The sequence below is a fragment of the Filicampus tigris genome, chromosome 8 (genome assembly GCF_054856515.1).
Source record: "Filicampus tigris isolate MCC_2025a chromosome 8, RoL_Ftig_1.0, whole genome shotgun sequence".
Classification (NCBI taxonomy): domain Eukaryota; kingdom Metazoa; phylum Chordata; class Actinopteri; order Syngnathiformes; family Syngnathidae; genus Filicampus; species Filicampus tigris.
Genome location: NC_141224.1, coordinates 10,173,443 through 10,198,950, shown reverse-complemented (window position 1 = coordinate 10,198,950; position 25,508 = coordinate 10,173,443). Strand labels below are relative to the sequence as shown.

Below are 25,508 nucleotides of genomic sequence, written 5' to 3'. Positions count from 1 at the left end.
ACACTACAGATCTATATTTGCCCAATTTATTAACTAAATGCTTAAAATTTTACTGTAGTAAGTGGAATGCATCATTATTTAGCGGTGCGGCCAACAGCGGTCAGCATTTAACAGCATTTTTGGTTTCAAGGATCAAAATATTTTCTCTACGTAGCAGTTTTGCGTATCAACGACTTCATTTGAGGAGCAACCCTCCAATTTTGGGGAGCATTTTCCACCCCCGTGTAATCCCAGGGACCTGAAGCAACGGTTATACAAAACAAAAATAATGCAATGCAGTATTACAAATGAACGGTTTTCTTTTTTTTTTTTTTTTAATAGAATCAACAGTTTTTGTTTCTTAAATTCTCTTTGTGCATAGCCGTAAACTTTTTTTTGGTCTAGAGGGAAAGCTAAATGGATTTCTAGAAAAGATCTGATGATATGCTATTTTGCCTACAGTATATTGTGCAGACCTCAAAAGTCAAAATAAATACTCAGGACTGTATTGTGAAATCAAATAACTTTATTACGGAGGCAATGATTACTGATTTAGGAGCGATGCCGCAACACGTTTAGCTAGCTGCTGCAAGTAGCACAGCGATTCCCTCCACGTCCGACTACACGCGGTAGGTGACGTAAACCGAGCAAAGCTTCTTGGGACAGTCTCGGCGGCTCTACTTCTTCTTCTACTTTCTTTTGGTGGTTGAGTCTCAGTTTTGCTATTCAATACATTTTGATGAGGCTCAAAATGCAAAGTTTGACTCACAAGCTGCGATGGAAAACCGCTTATTTCTAGCCTTAGATTTCGATCAAGATTACCCTCTTTTCACTGTATGTACTGTATGTTCAAGCAGCTGGAATAATAGCTGAATGTTGGGTACTATTCCATGTCTTCAGCAGAATAATAACGTTCTGTAAAACCGTGTCAATGTAGCTCATGGCTGATGACTTCTTTAGAGCGAAAACAACCGAGACAGGGCATTTCATTTTGACTCAGTTAGTCAACAATAAATCGACAGAATTTTAAGCGATCAAATAGATTATAGTTATTACACCCATCCCTTGTCCTAATCACCTCAGGACTGATTGGTAGGAATGCGGTCGTATATTAAGGGCTCCCTCCTGTTACCAATTTTTCAACATCTAACTCCTTCAGTAGTGAGATCTGAAATGACCTTGGGGTCTTTGAACAACAGACAATTTGAACTCAAATTTAATCGGAATAAAGTCTTTAGATTAGAACATGAGCAGAGACAGCATTTTGGACAATCAAATTATGAGTCAATTAACTCAGAAACTCTCTCTGGAGAGTTGGAAACATGTCAAGGTCAAAGTCAAAGCTAATAATCATATCATTTTAGGAAATGTAACCCTGAAAGTGAAGCCAGTCGTTCCCATTCATCCGCAGGAGGCTCAAAACAAACAAGGTGAAGGGATTAAGCAGGTGGTGAGCCTACAACCAAGACACTATTTCATACTGCAGAATCCTACTGTGATTAAGTTGGGCGTTGCCAGGAAATCACAGGAATAGCAAACATCACACCAGACTTGTTTTCTAAAACAGTGTGACACACACCAAAAACAACGCACACTCCCCCAAACAAGGCGGAAATGCTACAGCCACAAAAATTGCTGCTCTTTGCCATAATGTCAAAGCGATTTAGGTTGGGTTTTTCAAGCAACCCCAAAAATGTCCGTTTTATACTAATTTTAGTGCATTACTTAGGCCTCTTCTTGGTTGTAAGACGGGAGAAGCAAGTAAGGATTCAATGTCGGGGAAAGTGGAAAAGGGGAATCCTGATTTCCAGGCAGACTCAATGACCCAACAGGATTTCCTTCATCAGAATAACAACTGTTGCAGAATCCGAGAAGTATCCCGCTCGATTTCCTTTGCAGTGTTTCTGCACAATCGGCATGTAAAATGGGAGTAAAATCAGGTCAACCCCTCCCTCCCCTCTTATCAGCTGTGCACCCCCACATTGAGCCGTCGCCGAGCCCAAACACCAGTGTTGTGTCTAACCTGGTGCTTACGCCCCTCGACGCGCACAAACAAGGAACTCACCCCCCGCCTCGGACCATCTGGGGACCCCCTGCCGTCCAACCGCCTACGAAAAATCTCTTGGTGTAAAATACCCACCCACACACACACACACACACAAGCCTTCAGAAGAATCTTAGCTTTACGCAGCGAGGCAACGACACAATCACCAAGCGCAGGAAAGGACAAACTGTTTCCTGTTTTTTATTCTTCCGTACTCTGTGTGCATTTCCACCAAGAATGTCAGGACGTGCATGTATGCCACATTCCTGGAAACCGAGAAGTCGGAAATACTAGTCATCTGACTGGGAAAGTGCAGCGAAAGCGCAACTTCAGGTTGAAGGCCACAGTTCACAAAGATGGAACAAACAATGGCGAAGGGAAGCGTTTTAGAGCAGGGGTGGTTGAAATATTGCCTGCGGGCCCCCTACGGCCCAGTTAGTTCTTTTTTAATTGATGAATTAACATTTTTAATTCATTTAATCTCATGTAATACTTAGCTAATTGCAATACAAAAAGAGAAATAATGTAAAAATAGTAGAACACTATACATGCACAATGAAGTTGTAATACTGTAAATTTAATTGAATAATTTACAATTTTACATTGACAATTCAACTCATCTGTTTGTTTTAAAATACTTGGTGTGGCCCTTGAGCACAAAAGTGTGCCACCTTTCATACAAAGCACATTTACCTTTATTGGTTATGTAGTGGAACTCAAATGTTGGTGTGTTCTTGGACAACGGTAGATTTCAGATTTGATCATATTTTTTAACTTTTTTGACAAAACGTATGTAACACCAATATAAGTAAGAGACTTATTTGAGACTTTTTTTTTTTTTTTTTTCATGGTGACGTTCCAAAATGAATAACATTGAGCATTCACTGTATTAGATATTGAAGTTTACTGCAAAATGTCCTGCATGGAGTTTGATGTGTAGGGTTTTGGTTAAATGTAAACTAAGCAAATCAAAGTAGACAAAAAACAGCTCACCGTTGTATTTTCTTTTCATCAGCAAACCAATTTCTCACTCATCGTGGTTGTCAGCTATTTTTTTCATTTTGACTGGAATGAAATGTGATATTTCCTATTTTCCAGCAGCCTTGAATGCGCCACATGTCTTTTGTATGACCCAAATGTGGAAGATAAAATCAACCGGCAATTGTTTATTGTCCATTCATTTTGTGACTTCCATAGTTCAAATGTGAGTGTTTGTCTATGTATTCTGCGATAGGCTCATGACCCCAAGTCCAGGGTGAGCAGTCGCTTGCCAAAATGATCTGCGATTGGCTCCAACTCAACCACACCCTTAATAAAAGGACAAGCGCTATAAAAAAATAGATGTCTAAATGGATGTAAGAATTGATTTACAAAAAAAAAACTTGATTAATCTCTCAGGCCTAATTGTGATACTGACATTGTAAGCAAAATATCGTAAGAATTGTGGGTCACGGGGGATGTCCTACCCCAAATACACAGTATACCAACATGTCATTTGTCAAATGTCTTTGTGGTACGGGTATGGTGCCATGCACTCGAGACTGCTATTTCAAGCCCAAAAGAAGATCTTATTTTCTGCCTGTTGTGCATTCTTTGCCACTCAGCAGCATATCAGAAGTGAGGAAAATGTCATATTCCGGCTCGCCATCAGTATCGAAACCAGCCCATCAGGAGCATTTTGATACGGCTACAGGTGTCCACAAACCACAAGAACCACTCTTCACAGTGTGTGTGCGCGTGACTGTGGTCAAGCCTATAATCTCAGTTTTTCAGGGTCTGTTTTTTCCCCCCCCCCACCCGAAGAAGATTTTTACCCACTCTGTGATGTAAATGGGCTCGTGACAAGGCTGGCAGTCTTTCAATTGTTTTCTATTTTCACAGTTTGACCATAGCATTGTGAGATGTGCTGCCCGCGTGACCTCCGCCAGCAATAACTGCTGCTTCATTTCACTTCCAATACAAAAAACAAACAAACAAACAAACAAAGTTCCAGAAAAAGTATTGGAGACGTGCACAGGCAAGAATTAGGCAGGAGTGGTGGGGGTAAAATAAGGTCAGATGTGCCGTTACCAGGACAACAGCCAATCAAGAGCTGGGATCGGGGCCAAAACGAAGCCCCGCCCGTACACCTTACTCGTCATCCATCTTTTTCTTTGCCGTCTCGCAACCCGCCATCAGAAAGCCCAAAGCTCAAAGTAATAATGAGTACATGGACCTTTGCTACAAACGTTTCATGCTCGCTTGCACACGATGCCATAGCAGAGGAGTCGCAATCGATTGAACGGAGGGTAAAGACAACCCTTAATTCCGTTTATTTAAAATGAAGTTAATCACAAGAAACCAAATGTCATAGCCAAACTGTTATATGGAGAGTTAAGTTTAGCACAGAGTTTTCAGGTTTGAGGCCTCCCTTTTGGCTCCAGTGCATACAACTCCAATCAGTCCAAAATTGGGCATAGTTAATTAAATTGTTAAAAATTCTGTTGATTGTGCAGAATCTATTAATCTAATCTTGAAGCAATTGAGCCCAAATTGGGTGCACTAATTATATGCAACCAGCACGTCCTTGTGATTCACTCAACTATTTTGCTATCGAAAGTACAAACACAATCTAAACCAGGCACAAATCCGCCAGACACAGGAGAATTAAAAAAACAAACAAACAAAAAAAAAGCAATTAATTGATTCAAATTCTTAGAATTTCCTAGTTGGAAAAAAATGGTCCAGGTAAGAATTAAATATTGTTAATTATCATGTTAGTGTAAACAGAAGTGATTGTTGTTGTTGATAAAACAATTTTTAGTGGATCTCTGATTTGTTCAGTCATCAACATTATGATTAAAAAAAAAAAAAGTAACTTATGATTCAGTAATAAGCCACACAAGTAAACAAACATGTTCTCGTCACACCCGTTTTTCTGAATTAATGTTCAATTTTACTATATTTACTTTTTGTTTGCATTTCGAGAAGTGATGAGCGCCATTTTAGGTCTATTTCATCCATTGAGGCAGTAACAAAGAAAAATCCATACAATGGTGGTATGATTAGCACGGGAAGGCAAGACACGGTCAAGTGATTGCATTTTCAATGTCAATTTCCATCATTAGATTATTTTGGGGTTAGTCTGAGTCTCCTAACGTCGATTGTACAGAAAAGTACTGCCAAGAGCATGTTAGCATCAACACCAAACGCAGACGCACAGCACATTAGCGTGAAAAGGATGCGGCCAATGCAAACATGGCAAAAGGCCGATAAATCTGCCTCGTCTTTGAGAATTCCACTTAGTAGGTCACATGACGCTCTTTACCCGTCTCGCACCATATTTTTGTTTTCATCAGCAGGATTTGAAGGTCAAAGCAGGAAACATTCAAACCAACACATCCCCTTTTGTAGTAATGGAGGAGTTCACAAACTGCCAAGCAGGGACATATGGAGGCTACATTATTTTGGCAAAAGATGAATTTGTATGGTTGATGCAAAAAATACAAATAATAATAAAAAAAAATAACAGGGATACATATATAAAATGTATCATGTACAAACCTCCCATCACAACACAACACTAGTGAATCAATATAGAGTAAGTGTGCAAGATGAGGGGTGAACGCGCAGTTATATGCTGAAACACGTTTCCACGCAACATGGCCTCAGATTCCTCGAATTCCACATAGTCTATGCAAAAGCATCGCTGCTCTCCAGCTGAGCAACACATCCATCAGCAAAGGGACAACTTGCCATTGTTGCCTTCAGACTGTGCTTGAACACTATTTTTGTGACAACAGAAGCCATGTCAGGAATCAATATAGGACAATATGAGAAAAATACTTCATTTCACTTTAGTTGAGCGATTCCGATTTAGAGGACGAGCAGCGGCTGGTCCAGACATGTCAAGGAAATGTGCCCTAATAGAAGCAACCGCTCTGAATTATTTAGACCGAGGCAAGGAGAAGATGGAGGGAGAGACCGTTGGGCACATGAGTCAATAAAATAAAGCTTGGACACTTTCCAGTTCCTCTGACTTGTGCTGAATGACATTCCCCACAAAATAGTCAACAATTTGTAGTAGAATAACTTACTAATAACTGTCATTTGAAAGTCATTCGTTCATTCCAACATTACTGCCTCTGCATTACGTTTGAGTTACTTGCCCCAAAACAAGTGTGGAATTCCAAAGTATAACATTCGACTTGAGTTCACAATAGTGCTTGCTGTGCTTAGAAAGGAGAGCAAAGTTACTAAAAATCCTACAAACAGGTTTTAGTTCTATACAGAAACATGTATTGTATTCCAAATCAAAACACAATTATACAAGCATCAAATGTCTTACAAAAAGGTGAAGAGTTGGGATCATATTAGGTTGATGTACAGTATTTAGTTCTATAAACACTTTTTCAGAGAACTGCGCCTGAATAAGATAGAAAAGACAGCCTTTATTGTTATTGTATGGTGCACGTACAACCTAATGTGGCGCAACTTTGTGTTTGTTTAAATAAAAACTTAAATAGAAATGCACCATAAACAAAGACAATACTGGACTTCGTGACAGGCAAGTCTGTCAGTTTTTGCTTCAATTCAATGGACATAGCACTTTTCCTGATGGCGTGTAGACCTTGGGCACCTGGGGGCAGTATAATAGAAACAGAGATATGAAGTGTTTCACAAGTGACAGTAAGATGCAGTAAAAAAAACATATATATATATGCCAGTGCACACAATATTGTTATATTGTCTGTCTACATGTGCTGCTCCACCATTTATGTTCAAATATCTGTTGCTTGATGGGTGATGCTAATCGTTATCCCTCCTGTGGCGTTTTGCATTGGTTATTAACATTAAAATAAATGGACTGTCAAAGCTATGCCGTTTTAAAACACACAATGTGGAATTCTCTCTTTTTGTGTTTAGTTTGACAGTAAACTTCAATGTGGCAATGAACAGCTTGAAACTCACATTTTTGCTTGCAATTCAAAGCAAAAAAAAAAAAAAAAATACTGAAAGACAGCTGGTATCTAAAACATTTTCTAAGTCGGGTCATAGTTACCTCAAGGCACCACTGTACTAAAAGAAAATATGCAATGAATAAATCTGTGTTGCCGCAGCCTTGTGCACATGACTCGTTTCTCGCCCAGGTCCATTGGATGACATTCCTAGGGCCATCCTGAACACATATTGGTGCTGCTACAATGATTGACATATCCTTTGTGCAACGATGCACCAACAATCATTCATTCATCCAATTTCAATAGCAGATCCTGTTTTAGGGTTGCAGGGAGCTGGAGCCTATCCTGGCAGAGTTTGGGCTAAAAACTTATTGCACTCAGGACTGATTGATTGTCAATCACATGGCACATATTGAAACAGACCTTTCACACAGAGTAGAAAGTGAACTCACGCTACCTGCGCAGAAGTCAGGTGAGTGAACCACCACAACTTAAAGCGGAAGTCAACCCAAACATATTTTTTTCAAGAATACGGTCCCAGCAGGCCCACTAGTTGAAACACGGCTTTCTGATTAATTTTGCGTTTGTGGAATACAAGTTAAGCAGCAAAATGCACTCGTTTTTATCCATCTGCGGGGGCGGCCATTTTGTCTTCTGTCGACAGAAAATGACATCACAACTGCTCACAAAAACCAATCATGGCTCAGATTCAGACAACAGGTCAGCCGTGATTGGTTGTTGTGAGCAGTTGAAGACAAAATGGCCACCCCGAGATACGGCTAAAAACGAGTGCATTTTGCTGCTTAACTTATATTCCACGAACGCAACATTAATCAGAATGCCGTGTTTCAACTAGTAGGCCTGCTGGGGACATACTCTTGAAAAAAATACATTTGAGCTGACTTCCGCTTTAAGTGGCCTGCATCTACAATCTAAACCAGGAAAGGGCTACTTTTTAACAAACCCCCAAAATTCTTCAAAAGACACTGATGACCATTCAAGATATGTTTTCCACGAACAATGTGGAGAAAATAATAATACATTAAAAACACCTATTTTGCACATATGCTCGTATTTTGTTGTTTGAAATAGCATTTTTTTCCCCTCATCTATTAGGAAAGGATAGGAAGGATAAGTCAGCGTCTGGTTAAAATACATCATGTTTATAATATATACACAATGCATTCATCAATGCTTTGCTGCGCTACAGCAGTGCTACTTTTGGAAATCGCAACACTGTTCCCTTTCAGCGACGTTCCTTCACCTTTTCGCTTTTGTCCATTGCCTCTTCCACTTTACCACCAACCCTAACCCCCCCCCCGCTTCTTCTCCTCAGTCTCTGTGTTTATCTAAGCACTTTCACGGTCACTGCTCTGGAATCCCAAGAGCCCAAACTGGCCCTCAGCCCTCCAGTCCCTCCCTCCATCGCAGCCGTCGCACGCTTCTTTCTGCATCTCCATCTTTTTCCGTCACAACTCTTAGGCATCATAGCGGACCGCACATTCCGGGTGCGGAAGGTCGCCCGGATAGCCCCCTCGAGGCGCTCAGCTTTGCCCTGTTCTAGTCACGCACAGCTGCCCACCGCGCCCCTCCTCGATGCAACTACAGTAGATTTGATGCTATCCAGTAACAAATAGTTTGTTGGCGACGTGGTGATTTAAAGCAGCAATAATAATGTTTTAAAATAAAAATAATATGGATTGACAGTTTACTTTTATGATTTTGTTTGACAATTACATGCATCTTCATATTCATAATACGTTGTATATTATTTTTAAATATTTGTCGATTTTGTAAAAAAATGTAGATTTCTGTATCATTTTTTAAAAATAGTTATTTTAACCAACATTACTCTCATTTTAATGAAGTTCAATTGACAAACTTTTTTTTTTATTACATAGCTTCTTCTTATTGTGACCTTTATGTGCTGCCCAACTGGGAGAAACCATTATGTCTTCATGACTCAAATTAATTTTTATTAGATTATATAGTTGTTTGCTATATAAAAGGCAACAGAGCTCTCAAAATGTAGTCAGATTTTGTACAAAAGTAGAAACTGGACATTTCTACAGAGTGTCACTGTGCTGGCAGGATTAGTATTAAATAATACGTATATAACATCCTATAATGCTAAAATGTTTGACACGCCACAACCTTGCCTATATGCATATGCTTTATTTTTATTGAATCAAAGCAGTTATGGGGGTCTGATTATATGTTAATCAATTTGACAAATTTGAAAATTAAAGCCTTTTAAAAATGTTTTTTATACCATATATTAACTCAATAAATTTTAAAAAAGGAATCATGTACAGAGGGTTAGTAAAGAAATAATTTATGATAAAATAATTACAAAAATGGCCTTCCTAAAAAGTCATCTCATGACTTGAAAAAATGTCTCGAAAATGTGCACCAGCTTCACTATCAATACAACGGATTTCAGTATTTCATGGATGATCAGCAACCTAATAAAACCCTGGCAAAGGCTAACCAAGACCATAACAGCTTTGAAATGATGGCAAAACATTGCATTTTCACTGCAAAAAATGGTCTCAGCTGGTCAACATGAGGGGTCGTGGTTGGTGGCACCTCAAAAATAGGTGATCCAGTGTCACCATGGCAACAATACATGCCATTCACCTCATTACAAGCCAGCGTACCTGCAAAAATGATGTTGAAGCTCTTATTTTGAGGTCAAATACTACATTTTGTCGCTCGGGCTAGATGCCACTCTCTGCCCCTGAGCATCTAAGAAAGGCCAATGCGCTTCCACAACTGATGGAGGTTTGCGACACAATGGGGGACTGGGGGGTGGGGGTTTGTCGGAGCATTGAGCAAGGAAGCGGCGAGGGTCAAGGGGAGCCTTGCAGACACCCGCCTCACGTAGCGCTGGAGCGGGATTATGTGATTAATTCGGGATTAAAGATGACTGACTGGCTGCTTCTTTTAGTAATGAACCATGATGACCCAAAATTACAAGATTAACACAGAAGGCATACTATGGGTGTGTATGTATTTTTTTTTTTTTTGCCCCTGGAAATCTACTCTGAGGAGCAGAAACAATAACTGCACAGAATCATAGGAATTGAAAAGCGTGTTCAGAGAGGAGCGCCATCAGGGATCTTGCTCAAAACGTAACATGGAGCGAAGAGGGTCTTGTGTTCCTTGTTCGCTGGATGTATTTTTAGTACAACACACACTCTTAATTCACACACACAATCTGCTTTTGTACTTTTGGAAGCATGCGGCGTACAAGGAGTCCATTTCCAGTTGAATAGAGGAGCAATGAGATTCATGAGTTCTTTTGCTGCAGAGTTGGGACAAGGCTATTTCCCTTTTAAAAATACCATCACCGCTTGAAACACTGTCAACTACAGACAGCGCAGTCTGCTTGTACAACAAACGTATGCTCACTTTTGATGGCACCTTATCAAAAATGAAAAAATTTAAAGAAATTATGCATGGAAAAATGCACTCTAAAGTTATGCACAAATATACACCCGTTGTCCATTTTTTGGAACAATCTGATATGAAGTTTCGTACTACACTCATTTTTTAGACAGGTCATTTCAGTATGGGATAATATATAGCAAATTTAATGGTTTTTAGCATGTTCAGAAAAAAACATCTGCATTTCTAATCTTCATATTTAAAAATTGCACATAGTTTGATGTTTAGAGTTCATACTAAAGATTGGGCTGAACGATATTGGAAAAACATGTGATGTGGATGTTGACTATAGCGATATATTCAACATGTACATAGATGAATTTAAATCAACGCGATTTTCGATTAATCGAGGCGAATCGATTTTCGATTAATGGTTCCATCCTTAGTCAACTGTGTTGTATTTGTAGTCTAGAAGTCGTTTTAACTCATTTACTGCCATTGACGTATTTATTTGTCTTTTCACAGTCCAGCCATTCAATTACGGGAACTTATATTTTTTTCCAATTTTTTTTCAAACGTTAGGGTAAAAGAGGGTCTGAAAATATCTGGCAGCGAATGAGTTGAAATAAGTATTGAATGTGATTATGATTTTACTACTGTCTTGACGAAGGTAAGTGATTGACTTCGGTAATAATGGCACATAGCAATTTATGTACAATTTCAGGTTGGCGCCATCATAAAAATCCAAAGTCAATCGTAAACGGACACCCAATAAGAATGTCGTCAAATGGCCATAAATAGCTCAGATCTTACTTTATGGACCATTTTGTATATAGACTTTGCTGCTGTATATACAGAGGATATAAAAAGTCCACACACCCCTACTAAATACTTTTTTTTTTTTTATTCCACCATTAATTTTACCTATAACCTGGGGAGAAAAAAAAATGTCAACAGTTTACTAAAACAGCCGAAATTTATTTGGGGTTAATCAGAGGCACTTTAGTGGCAGGTGTGTGAGTGACTCCCACTTAACATGAATTTCAATGTCATTGGTTCATTCTGAACAGAGCCACATCTGTGCAAACTTGTGTAACATTATTTCAGTTATTTTTACTTCCTCTGTCGTAAAAAATTTCATTTTTATATTTCAATTGAGTATAGAAGGTTATAGGTCATACTAATGATGGGGGGAAAAGTAAAGTATTGAAGTGATTTATCTTTTTTTATACATTACAGGTACCTGGCATTTGAACAAGGGTCTGATGACATTCTATCGACAGTTTGGTTTGTCCTTTAGTAATGTGTTAAAGTAAAAAGTGATTTTCATTAATCAGCAAGAATGGCAAATTCTATGCCTTGCACTGTTCTACACAATGAACTTAGACTGAAGGTGAACTATTGAGTAACTACACATTCAAGTATTCATATGGCAAAGAGTGAGTATCTCTAGTCAATTTAAGTTGAACAAAACAGCATATATTCACAGCACTTAAAGCCACAACACATTCAATGAGGATTCAGGAAAAAATGTTTTTCGGACACGTCTTAAGTTATCTCATTGCTTTAGAAATGATGGTGACAATTTAAATACATTCATCTTTAATTTCGGGTCCAATAGAAAAGCTGCATTACACACATGCAGAAATTATTTGTTCTTCCTTCATGTCCAGAATTTCATTTCAAACTTGTACATTTATTTTTTCATGCCGTAAAAATTTAGATGTGCATCTCTAGTTTGTCATTCAAATAAAACTTTGTATCAATATTTTTCTTTATTACTGTGAATAGGAACACCAAAAGTTGTCTCTTCTGTTTTATCGCTGCAAGAGGGGGAGAAGTTGCATAAAGCAGCCCAGCAGATGCACAGAATGCAGTCTACGAGGTCTTCTGACCAACACGGCATCTGCTGCGAGATGTACAAAAAGATTCAAATAAATCCTCCTCCTGACCACTACCATACAATTGTTTACAACTTGGAACAGTGAGGGTAAATAACTGTGGGTAACGCGCCACATGCTGCTTCACTTAGTCCAAAAACAAAGTGCTATTTAATCTCATCTAGCAGCCTGCTCTACTAAATGTCCATTATACTTTCATAGAAAAATATTGCTAGACAAGCACTAAGTAGTTTCACATACACCCTGACTGCCCTCCATTGTCAGTATGTGTGTGTGTGTGTGTGTGTGTGTGTGTGTGTACGTGTAGGCAGGACAATGGCACCATTGGCTAAGTGCATCTTAGTGCCACACCTTTAGACGAGCATCGTGTGTGTGTGCGTGTGTGTTGCAGGAGTGGGGTGGAGGGCTCCGCTCCCTACACCCGCTGCTGACAGTGATAATAATGGCGGCTGACATCCTTTCTTGCCTCTTTCGCTCTCACCTCATCGTCGCATCCCCCCAGGGGCCCTCTCGAGCCGTTTGGGGACATGAAATCTGTTGACTCTTTCCCTGCCGTCCTCTCCTTAACGCATTCGCCATCGCTCGCCGCCGCGTGGCTGTTTTTACTCACTGGTGGAGCCCCTACGTGCGTGCACTCATACGTGTGGGGCGGGTGTGTTTGGGTTTGAGTGGAGAGCAGAGCGCCACTGCTCAACCTAGATAAGAACACTTGCAAATTGTTTCCCGATAAGATCACATGACCCAGGTTTGTATTATATAATATCGCTCATATGATTTGTCTGGAGATAATGTTATACTTAGTGGGGTTGATGACATTTGCAGTGACGGCAGCACAATATCTGCACTCCATGCCATACATTTGCTTTATTTATATTTTAAATATTTATTCATAGCTATATTCGTTGATGCTTTTGTTTTTTTATTTCTCGTATTGTTTGTAAAGTGCTTTGTTACAGCTCTAGCTGTTATGAAATGCGCTATATCAATAAAATTGTATTATACTAATCCGAGCTATATATAACTACACCTTCAGTCAATCAAAAGTGAGTGAATGTTTTACATTGTAAAGGATGTTTTTTTTTCTTCTTTTGAAACAACTCTTGCATTGGAAAGGATTGGATTGTGCAAGTGTAGCTGATGAAATGGCCTATGTTTGCAAAAGTAAACAAATATCCACAACTAAGAATGTATTTGTAAATGCTGAATGACTAAGCGAACCAAAGCCGTGACATGGAAACGTAATCCTCAAATAAATAGTTGCATTTTGTACTTTTTACTTCCATATGGTAGAATACCACAATCAATTGTGTAATTTGATGTTTTGGCTAAAGTGTAACTGCAAAGACATCAATACAATCTACAGTATGCAATTTAAACCATTTTTTTGTTTTCTATCATTGCGCTCTAACACAGGCATGATGGCAAACAAGTCTCAATGTGGTAAAATCATTCTGGTCCCTGCTGCACTTTTGTGCAGCGTTTGGGTCGATACTAATTTAATTTCTGTCTCGGAAAGTCCTGGGTCGCCTCTCGACAAGACCTCTGAGTCCAGCCAACAAGGCGCGAGCGTGACGGAGTGAAATTCTTGAAAAAAAAAAAAAAAAAAAAGAACTACAAACACACAACCCACACACATCCATGGTGACACAACACAGAGTGCTATGTTACATCTGAGCTGCACTTGATTGGATTCCCGTATTCTCGCGCCAAATCCTAATTGCGCTCGTGTTCGTCGGAAAGGAATATGCAGCTGGTGTGACATTTCTAACAATGGCGGCTCATTGTGTGCGCAATGAATGAATGCTCACAAACAGAACTCAATCACAACCTCCTCTAATGCCCGCCCCGTCTCGCACAAACAGCGCCGCGGCCATTTTGTGGCAAACAGCCACATGTAGTGTCAACTTGGGCTTGATTTAAAAAGCGGGTCTCTCATTTAGTGTTTTGGGGGTTTTTTTCCCCTCTTTCATGTGACCTATATTAAATCTTTTATAATATCAGTAATGCTATTTGTTTGTTTTCATAATAGAGTCCTGAGTTTTGATTTTAAGGTCTGCACAACAAATTTTCTCAAAATTACATTAAAGTAGATCATGTCTTTCTTTTTTAGCTTTGCTTCTAGACAGGAAAATACAGTTTGCTGCTATACACAATGTGAATTTAACAAAAACATCTGATTCTATCAGAAAGAAAAGATAGTTAATATGTTATATCGTCATCTTTTTTGTTTGATAAAACTCTTATTTAAAAAAAAAAAAAAAATGCTCAACAAATTTAAAGTGAAAATGAAGTCATTGATTGGCAAAATTGCTCCGCAAAGAAATTGTATTCGAGCTTGCATTTTGACTCACTTGCGTCAAGACATGATTAAATCAATTCCACAGATTGTTAGTAGGCGTCACTAATGGTGTAGTGGATCATTTGTCTGATTTCCGCAGAGGTACGCGGGTTCATTTCCCATTCAATTCGTGAATGGTGGCCTCTCTCGATATGTGCCACGTGCTTGACTGGCGACCAGTTCAAGTTGTGGTCTGTCTTTCATCTAGTCAGCTGACACAAGCTTCAGCTCAACCGCAACCTTGAAGTGCTTGAGCAAATAAATGGGTAACTTGGATGGATTGACGATTATTTGCATTGTTTTCAGCGTCAGCTTTCCAAGTTAGCAACGTGGGTTGCTGACACCGACAGTAACAAAAAAAACACAGCATAGCTATTCTGATTGATTAGCTTTGACTTAAGAGTTGAAGTAACGATACTCCGGTTTAGGATATGAAAACATTTTTTTAAAAAATGGTACTTTTACATGTACGCCCAGTTTAACGTGGTATGGGCTTCTGATTTTCGTTTCAGCAAGCTTGACAGTAACTATGATCTACTTTGACACAGGAAACCTTCCCTATTAAACCCCGAAACAAGTATTTTTCTGCTTCAATTGCAGCAAACATTTGTTCAATGCAATAGGAATACTAACGCTGCTTTCCGGCCAAATGGAATAATTTTCTTGAGTAGATGGGACAGAAAAAAAAAAAAAAAAGAAAAGCACAATAAATTGGCAGTAGGAGATTTCATTGTGCAATCTGCAGTCCAACCGCATCAAAACCTTGCCAAGACTCTCCTTCTCTTAATTCTTTAGTCACACCTTAACAAGCTGAAACAAGACAATGACCTAAATAGGTGAGAGGTTGGCACAGCAGTTGGTTGATCTCCACTGAACTGCACAACATTGGCAGAAAGAGAAGGTTTGTTTATTTTCATGCACTCAAATCCAGTATCACATCACACCCTGAGACAACAAGCCTGAAGACTAGTATGGCACTCAGTCAAGTGCAGAACTTCTGCCAAGGCCAAAGATTAGCACCAATCTGGGTGACCAGACATCCTCTTTTCCAGGACGAGGCATTTCATAAATTCAGCATGTATTCTTTAATCAATGACTTGCATTTTTGTGCAAATCCTGATGGCAGTACATTAGCCGGCTTTTCAGTCACTACTCAAACAACAATCGGACGGTTTTCATGTCAAATCATTACAGCGGCACTTTATTGGTCACTACCAGGTGTACGTAATCATCGCCAGGAGCACTGCCTTTTAGGTTATGTTTTTAATCTGATGTGGATTCTTTTTTTTCCCGCAAATGAAATGTGGCGTAAGTACATTTATGCAATTGTTTTATATTCAACTTTAACAGTTAAAACATAACCCCCCCCCCAATAAAAACATTGTTATCAATCAAAACATGGTCGTCCGTATTCATTCATCATTTACATATATTTTTTGAGAAAATGTGAGGGAAAAAAGGTGGACAAACAAACAAAAGTAAAAATAAATAAATGCCCCAAAATAAATAAGTAAAACAATTGCACCTTCATCTGGCCCTGCAACAAAATGTGGCCTTCCCCTGAATATAACAAGTTTCCTTGTCAGAGGTAAGCCATGAAAGCCCAAAAACAACAACAACAGTTTCCCTTCATTCCAAGCTGTAATCACACTCACATCTCTCGTCCAGTGGGTCACATGCAGAGGTGGCCTCAATTTGCAGACGAAGACAATGCAACCCAACCACTACAATCACATCTTGTCTTTGTTTTCCCCAAAGCAAAACCACCCACAGTGTGTCAGCACAGATAACACATTGAGTGCCGCAACCACAAACACACCAAGCACATTCACCAAAGACAGATAAGCCGCGACGCCGCACCGGCTGTAACGCATCTCAGGGACGGAGCTCAGCGGTGAGACAATAAGACGTGGACGCGCGGTGCTGAGACGCAGACATTGATGCAACAAGATGACACGCAACCCGAGACAGCGAGCGCGCTCGTGTGTGTGTGCGTGTGTGTGTGAGAGTGTGACTGTGTGGAGGGAGCGTGCTAGGAAGACAGGGAGTAAAGTGGTAATTACCTCACTGTAGGTATCTTGATTATAGTTCATCCAGGTTCTGTGTTAATCATTTACCCGGGGAATAGACATTTACACCTCACACTCGCTCACATTGCCTGGGATGCAGTTGTAGAAAAAGACTCATTTGCATGCACACACACGACGGGAGGAGGAGCAAGCAAGCAGACCCCTGAGTAAAGAAAAATGTATAGTGGATATAAAAAGTCGGCACGGCACTGTTCAAATGCCAGGTTTTTGTGATATATTTGAAAAAAAAAAAAAAAAAAAACCTGGATAAATCATTCTGAAACCTTTTCCACCATTAATGTGGACATAACCAGACCACTTGATTGAACCAAAATAAAATGAAAATGGGGGCCTAGTCAGGGCAGAGGGAATTATGAACAGTTCCAAAGAGCAGTCAGTGTTAGCACGTAACCTAAATGTCATTAAAAGCCTACTAGAACATCTCGTTTTTAAAAAGGTTAATCAGAGGTACTTCAAATGGTGGCAAGTGTGTGCTGACACCAATTTAACATTTATTTGAATATGATCTGTGATCGATACTGAACACAGCCACATCCCAGTTACAGGAGGGTGGGCACACTTGTGCAACCACATTTCAGGTTTTCATTTCTAGATCCGCTCTCCAAAAGATTTGTTTTCCCAGTTGCACAGGTTATAGATCACAATGCTACGGAGCCCCTAAGGACATGGAAGTTAAAAAAAAAAAAAATACAACAACTTTGCGTTCCCTCGCAAGCATTGCGAGGGAACAAATGTTTATGTACTTACGGGTAATTTTCCGGGTAAACAAAAGCAACAAAGGGAGCGTTTTCAGCCGTGAGTGCGTTTAATGGAATTGCTTTGAAATTTGCTTGTAATACAAAGACCTAAAATCAGTTTTTGATATTAAGCACGGTTTCTCCATCTCTGACGTAACTGTCGTCTCTCAAACAGCCGCGCATTAGAGGCTAGGCTAGGCTAGCTGCTAAACTGACCCAGAAGTACATAAACACTCATTTTTAAAAAAGGCGTTCCCTCGGAAAAAACTTTGCGTTCTCACAATTTTTTGCGAGAGAACGCCAAGTTGTTTGTTTTTGTTTTTTTTTACTTCCATGTCACCTTAGGGGCTCCGTACAATGCTGGGGTGAGGGAGGGAGAATTTTTAAAACATTTCTTGGTCTAATTTTTTTAATATTACAAAAACTTGCTATTTGAACAAGGGTGTGTCAAGTTTTCATTTTCCCCTTATCATAATCTCACTGGTACAATCTAATGGTACCCCGAAAAAAAGATCATTTCCATTTTTAATCCACATCACCAGAAAGTTATTCATTTAACAATCTGTGTGTCTGTGTAAATAAGGGAGTCAATACATTTAAAACAGCTCAGTGCGATGGAGGTTTCATGTGTGTATATGAACACTTTAAATTCCCATTTGGCTATTCTAGATTGCTTACTGCATTACGCTACATTCAAACTTTTTGGTTTGAATTCTAAAAAAAAAATACTTGAATGCAATGTAGAACTATGCAACCAGCAGCCCAAATTAGCATATTGTTAAATGAATCAGTCTGACAGTGTCCATCAGTCGTCGCTGGCTCACATTAGACTGAGAAGGTGTACTTCATGTATATAAATCTATATAGAAAAGGTCAACCATTTCTCCCGATAATACGCGACAGAAGCACAGCCCTCGCTTGCGCGTGCATGCAGGATGTGATTTAGATTGCTATTTAAAGCGGCTCACTCACACAGGAAGGGAAATGATGCATCCATTTACACATTAAATTAGACACTGAAAGGCTAATGAGGTGTGCTTTCAATAAAGGAACAGGAGCAGAATCCTTTACTATGCGCCGGATTGGGCCGAAGTTTGTTGACAAGACAAGGGAGGAAGAAAATGAGGCGTAAGGCTGTGCGGGATCCCCTCGGAAGAACACTTTTGTCTCCAATTAGGAAGCTGCTGATCCGAAGCTTTACGACCAGCACCCGGGCGGGAGGGGATTTGAAGACGAGACGTAGTTCAGGTGACACGAGGGTTAGTCAAGGGGAGACAAATTTGTTCATCGCCTTGTTTGAACCAACAACCACTACGGACCACTTCTATAGCACTGCGCTTATAATATTATACTAAACTTTAACTGCTCCAGGAAGTCAGAAAATAATCTCTCTTCTAATAAAGGAACAATCAGCGTGAGAGAAAAGGCGGCTATAAAATCGACAACGCTCGTAAACCTCGTTCATTAAATCGTAAAAAAGAGAGAGGCCGACGCTGAGTCGCAGTGTTTCCCAGCTCCAATTTTTCAATCAGGAGGGGGGCGCCAACGCGCGTCACTTTAAAGCGTCTCCGCTTGGCTGCCCGTGCTTCATTAAAAGCATAAATCCGGACAGTGACGGAAAGGTGACGGTCAAAGTCTTCCATCACGTGTTTAAAGAGACTGCAGTGGCTCCTGTGCTACAATACGGCCTTCAATATTAAGTGTGTAAAGCATCTTTTTTTAATTGTTGCTTCAAGGCTGAGCTATTATACTTTATAGGACGCATATTTCCCACCCTGTGGTGAACTAATTACTTTGCATGAAACCCCTCCACAATGCAACTGTACAACTGGAATAACATTTTTTTTTTCACGAAATCCAAGTAAATAACCAAACAAGGACTGAGTATAAGCACGGGAAGGTCGTAGCTTACTACATTGCATCCCACTTGACATCAGGCAATGATTTTAAAATCATGTACAGTGGGTACGGAAAGTAGTCAGACCCCTTGCCATTTTTCACGTTCTGTGTCATTGCAGCCATTTGCCAAACTCAAAAAAGTTCATTTTATCTCACATTAATTTACACTCAGCACCTCATCTTGACAGAAAAAAAACTGAAATGTAGAATTTTTGGCAAATGGATGAAAAAAGAAAAATTGAAATATCATACGGTCATAAGTATTCAGACCCGTTGCACCGACCTTCATATTGAACTCACATGATGGCCATTTCTTCTAATCCTCCTTGAGATGGTTCTGCTCCTTTATTGGAGTCCAGCTGTGTTTAATTCAACTGATTGGACTTGATTAGGAGAGGCACACACACCTGTCTATATAAGACCTTACAGCTCACAATGCATGTCAGAGACAATGAGAATCATGTGGTCAAAGGAACTGTCCAAGGAGATCAGAGACAGAATTGTGGCAAGGTACAGATCTGGCCAAGGTTACAAAAGAATTTCTGCAGCACTCAAGGTTCCACAGTGGCCTCCATAATCCTCAAATGGAAGAAGTTTGGGCCGACCACAACTCTTCCTAGACCTGGCCGTCCAGCCAAAGAGAGCAATCGTGGGAGAAGAGCCTTGGTGAGAGAGGTAAAGAAGAACCCAAAGATCTCTGTGGCCGAGCCTCAGTATGCAGTAGGGAGATGGGAGAAAGTTCCACAAAGTCAACTATCACTAGCAGCCCGACGGAAGCCTCTCCTTAGTGCAAGACACATGAAAGCCTGCATAGAAATTGCCCAAAAACACATGAAGGACTCCCAGACTATGAGAAATAAGATTCTCTGGTCTGATGAGACCAAGATTAAACTTTTTGGTGTTAATTCTAAGCAGTATGTGTGGAGAAAACCAGACACTGCTCATCACTTGCCCAATACAATCCCTACAATGACACGTGGTGGTGGGGGTATCATGTTGTGGGGGTGTTTTTCAGCTGCAGGGACAGGACGACTGGTTGCCATTGAAGGAAAGGTGAATGCGGCCAAGTACAGAGATATCCTGGAGGAAAACCTCTTCCACAGTACTCAGGTCCTCAGACTGGGCCCAAGGTTGACCTTTCAACAGGACAATGACGTGAAGCACACAGCTAAAATAACAAAGGAGTGGCTTCAGAACAAATCTATGACCGTTCTTGACCGGCCCGGACAGAGCCCTGACCTAAACCCAACCGAGCATCTCTGGAGAGACCTGAAAATGGCTGTCCACCACCGTTCAGCATCCAACCTGACAGAAGTGGAAAGGATCCGCAAGCAAGAATGGCAGAGGAGCTCCAAATCCAGGTGTGGAAAAACTTGTTGCATCATTTCCAAGAAGACTCGTGGCTGTACTAGCTCAAAAGGGTGCTTCTACTCAATACTGAGCACAGGGTCTGAATACTTATGACCAGATGATAGTTCAGTTTGTCATTTTTTCATAAATATGCAAAAATGTCTGTATTTCAGTTAAGATGGGGTGCTGCATGTACATTAATGAAAAATAAAATGAACTTTTGGGATTTGGGCAAATGGCTGCAATGACGCAGAAAGTGAAAAATTTCAAGGGGTCTGATTACTTTCCGCACCCACTGTATATTAAGAAAGGGCATGATAAATTTCTTAGCTAAATGTTAATAATTCGGTCGATGATGCGGAATTGATTGTTAAATGAACTAATGGAGGGGAGTGCAGTACTTGGCTGCAAACACCGGAGGTGCTGTTGGTTCATTTTCAACTAGTTTGACAGTGAACACGTCTTTACAGCCATCTATACAACATAATATTTTTGATAATGGAAAACAGAAATTCATTACAATCTAATTAGTGAATTATATTCATCTATCATAAAACATTCCAATAAAAAGGTTAGCCCAAACTTTTAACCATCCTTTGAATTAGGGTTGCACAGCTATTAAAAAAAAGTACCGCAATACCTTTCAGTCAAAAAAAGACAAAACCACGTTAAGGACTGGTATTTTTACGAGTGACTTCCCTGAACGTGCCGCGTGTAGTTCAACAGATTGCGTAGAATTGTTTAAATAAGAGGCAAAACAAGCATTGGTTCAAGCGGTTTATTTGTCACTTAAAGTCTCGCTAAAAAAATGTTTCGTGAAACAAAGAGAATTGTGTTGGTCTACATTTTATGGGGGGAAAAAAATTGAAGCATTTGTTGTATTTTAAACAACGCTACAAATCTCAACAGCTGTGAGTATCATTTTATTTCGTTAAATAGATGAAATGGATGTTTTTTCATAAGGACGCATAAATCACGTTATTTGGTAAATGAGCTTTCACTTGTACTTTGAGGTCCTGAAAGCACTTTAACCACTGTCTCCTCTTTCACCTACTGTTGATGCAAAGCAACTGTGAGTTCATCTTGCTCAAGGACACTTTGACGTAGGCTGAGGAACAACATCACAACCTTGAGGTTGTGAGACGGCCACTCTACCACCTGAGCCATGCCTCCGCATATTACACTGCCTCCGCTGCATAGTGTTTGCAATTTGTATAAAGAATTTGAAGCTTCCTGTTTTGCCATCCGAAATTTGACTACTGAGACTGATGTTTTAGGTTTCATAACAGAGTACTTTATAAAAGGTATGGTATTCAAGTCAAAGGTTTGTGACAACACTTCTTGAGTGAATGAATTGAGTCTAGGACAAAAATGTCATCAACATTAAATGAAAATATTATTTCAGCATGCAACACATAAGACAATATATTTATTATATTATATATTATTGTGGTTGGACTGTGAAGTGGAGTAGAATCCCACTGAGAGTTGTTCCCAATTGCTCATAAGAAAATAGAGATGACTCTCAGTATAACGCAGTGTGTAGTTATACGTTAATTTTTTAATTTTAAGTGGAAACCAAGTCAAACATTTTCTTTACGATATCTATTGTATATGGAATATGAATTAACCCTCTTCAGTAAAATCAACACGTTTTTTCCCCCCTATCTCAGGGGGTGGCCATTTTGCCACTTGCTGTCGACTGAAAATGACATCACAGTGCCCTAGGGCTCAGCTTGCCAACGTCACATGACCAAACCCAGAAAACAGGTGAGCAGTGACAGTCGTTTCCTGAGATCTTAGACACCGTGATGTCATCAAAGATCTTAGCCAAGTCAAGTGGCAGTACAAGACAAAATGGCCACCCCTTGATTTTCTGCCCAATTCATATTCCACAAATGCGATATTAAACCAGAAAAACATATTTAGACTAGTGGGGGCACATTTTTTGGACTTGACTTCCTCTTTAAAATACAGTTTGAGGGTACATTCGATAGCCTACAACATATAGATTACTGAGAAATGACAAGCACCAGTAGGGTTGGTTAATGGCCTAATGTTACCTCTCTGGTTCCCTGACGCTCACGATGAGACGGACTCGGATTCTTCCTCAGCTCGGCTGGCAGTTTATTGAAAATAGGATATGGGAAAAAATGATTGAAGCTCAACTAATCACAGCTCATACATCCATCAGTGGCCAGGAGGGAGCTGTGAAGGGTGAAAATGGTGTATAGGAGGTGGGTGAAGAGGGGTGTAAATAGGACGGTAATGAAGAGTGAAGAGAGGAAGAGAGCGGGTGAACCCTGCTTTTAACTCAGGGAGCTGGGAGAGAGCAGGGTCACTGGGAATGAGCCACCAGCACCACGGGGGTTTGTTGGCCTTCTGCATGATGGCGAGGATGGCACCGTGATTGTGTGGCCCCGTCTGGCTGCCAAAAAAACTGTGACCATTCATGTCGGAATCACAAAGAGGTCCTCAGGCCTCACTATGCCACATTGCTGCCAATTACACTCGACTCCACTACAATGGAACCACCCAATTCAAACGCCCCAAAGGGTTGTACACCTTCAACCCAAACACCATGTCAGGGCTCTTTCTTGACTCTGTTGGAGGGATATTTTGAATGCCATCGGCAGAATGGTGCAAGAGATAACCGATGAACTGGAACTACAAATAACTGGGATTACTACAGCACAAGGCTGTCTTACACTTTTCTGATATATTCAAAATGAGACCAAGATAAAACATTTTTAAACCTTTTCCACCATTAACCTGACTCATAATCTTTACAACTAAGACCTCACTTCCAGCTGAAGGAAAAAATGCCCTAATTCATGATACCGCCACCACTATGCTTCACTGTAGGGATGGTGTTCTTTTGGTGATCAGGAGTGTTGTGCTTGCACAACACACACCTTTAGGAACTATACCATACCATACAAGACAATTTTATTTAAATAGCACATTTCACAACAGCTACAGCTGTAATAAAGTAATGCGTTTAAAATGACTTATCTTGGTCTCATTTTATTTTCACAGCAACCTGGCATTGGAATAGGAGGGTGTAGACTTTTTATCCACTGGCGACCATTCCAGGCACCCCGCCTCTCACTCTGTTATCATAAGCTCTTCAGAATATTTTTTATTTATTTATTTATTCATGTATTTGTTTATTTTTATACTTGCATGATACTGTAGTTAATCATGATAAAATCTTATTCCAAATATTGCCTGTATGGTTAATAAAGATTTTGTATTGACAACAATTCCCCAATTTCTCTTCCCATGCCTTTTTAATGCTACAAATGGAAACAAATCAGAGGTTCCATTGTACAAAATGAGACCACATTTGCATGCAACTAAATTATGACTGCCAAATTGACCTGTTGTACATATGCGACGAGGGCTCAGTGTTATTTCAGAACAGCAGCCCTACTTCCGCCTGCAGGTTCCCCACTTGCACCCTTCAATTATCTTTGCGAGGTGCACCTGGATCAGCAGGTGCGCCAAGTTTGGCATTGCTAATGGCCCACCACCCCCACACACATGCACAGTCACAACCTCCACTTTCCATTTGTGCAGGCAGTCCAGGGGGAAAAAATACAACTCTGGGGTCAAACTACACTTTTCAGGAAGACTCCATTATTGTAGTCAGGTTAATAATAAAAGGCAGTGCACAGGTGGAAGTAGGAGGTGAGTTAGAGGCGTGCTGCATGGCAGAGATTCCTTCTACTGACTCATTTATTTGGCTATTTTGTAGGTTGTTGAGCAACAGTGCAAGCTCAGACCAGCCAGGCTTGTGCAAGCTGATGACAGATATTTACACCTTAAAGGCAATACCCAGCAATATGAATGAAGCTTATACATAAACAAAAACAAGCAGAGTTTTAGTTACCTGGTATTGGTGGAGTTCCAGTACACTGGGTGTCTTTTGCTCACGACGGCTGAGATGATGTTTAAAAGTAAAAAAGTGCTTTTCCAAGCAGGTGGGGTGGCCGGGGTCCAAATGAGGGAGCCCATCACGCGCACGCCTCGCGGGGCTGCGCACGCAGCACTTGAGAGGTGTAAAAACACAAAACAGGTGAAGAGACTGAACAACTCGACCAGCTAATAGTAAACGTGCGTCATTCTGTGGAAGTGGACTTGAGTCACTGAATGCTAGGAAGTTTCGCGCCTCCAAAATGAGGACTTGATGCTAGTTTAGCCAAAATCGTCATTTTCCCACCAGTTCGCTTCTTTAGATAGCAAAAAGTAAAAAGGTGAAGGGGATGTGACAGAAGGAGGTTTGGCTCAAGAGTGGTTGCGCTGGAGTAGGGGGAGGGTGGAGCCGCATAGGTTAGGGGGGGGGCGAGGTTGGGAAAACTTTGGGCCAATCAGGACACAAGGGTGTGGTCAGGCCAGGGGGACAATTGCTGGTGACGTGCGCCGACTGGTGTAGATAGACAGACAGCAGAGGTTGCGGTCGTTCTTATTTTCCAGGAAATAGTTGCTACAATTCCGGTGGCGACAAATACTGTCAGGTAAATAAATCACATGATTTAAGATCTAAACCCCTTATTCAGGGTGTGTCCCGTACCTAAAAATGATATTCAACCCTAAAATACGTCTTTGAAATGCCACAGAAGTAATAATAAACATTTTGTGTCGTCATCTTGTGTGGGGAAGGTTAGTTTTACGTGCGCTTACCTGCAGTAGTCAAATAGTAATTGTTTTGTTTTCGCTTGGATTAGTGGTTGATTAAAATGTATTTATTCGTTGTAAAATATATATTTGTAATCATTTATCTCATTTAGTTGTTGTCTAATGTTTTCTAAATTGTAAATAATACAAGTACACATTT

The 25,508-nt window shown here is 40.2% G+C and overlaps 1 protein-coding gene across 4 annotated transcripts in view; it reads right to left on the bottom strand.

The window, feature by feature from the left end:
* Positions 1-24,962, bottom strand: part of efna4 (ephrin A4) — a 50,399-nt gene extending 25,437 nt beyond the window's left edge. For 2 of the 4 annotated variants that reach the window (XM_086039123.1, XM_086039124.1), the window contains exon 1: positions 24,564-24,962. In XM_086039123.1, coding sequence (XP_085895249.1) covers positions 24,564-24,688 — 125 coding nt within the window. In that variant the 5' untranslated portion in view covers positions 24,689-24,962. Of the gene's footprint in view, positions 1-2,044; positions 2,276-12,735; positions 12,984-24,563 lie in introns of those variants that run through there. The other 2 variants (XM_086039125.1, XM_086039126.1) reach the window with 2 other exon arrangements.
* Between the last annotated feature and the right edge of the window lie 546 nt (positions 24,963-25,508).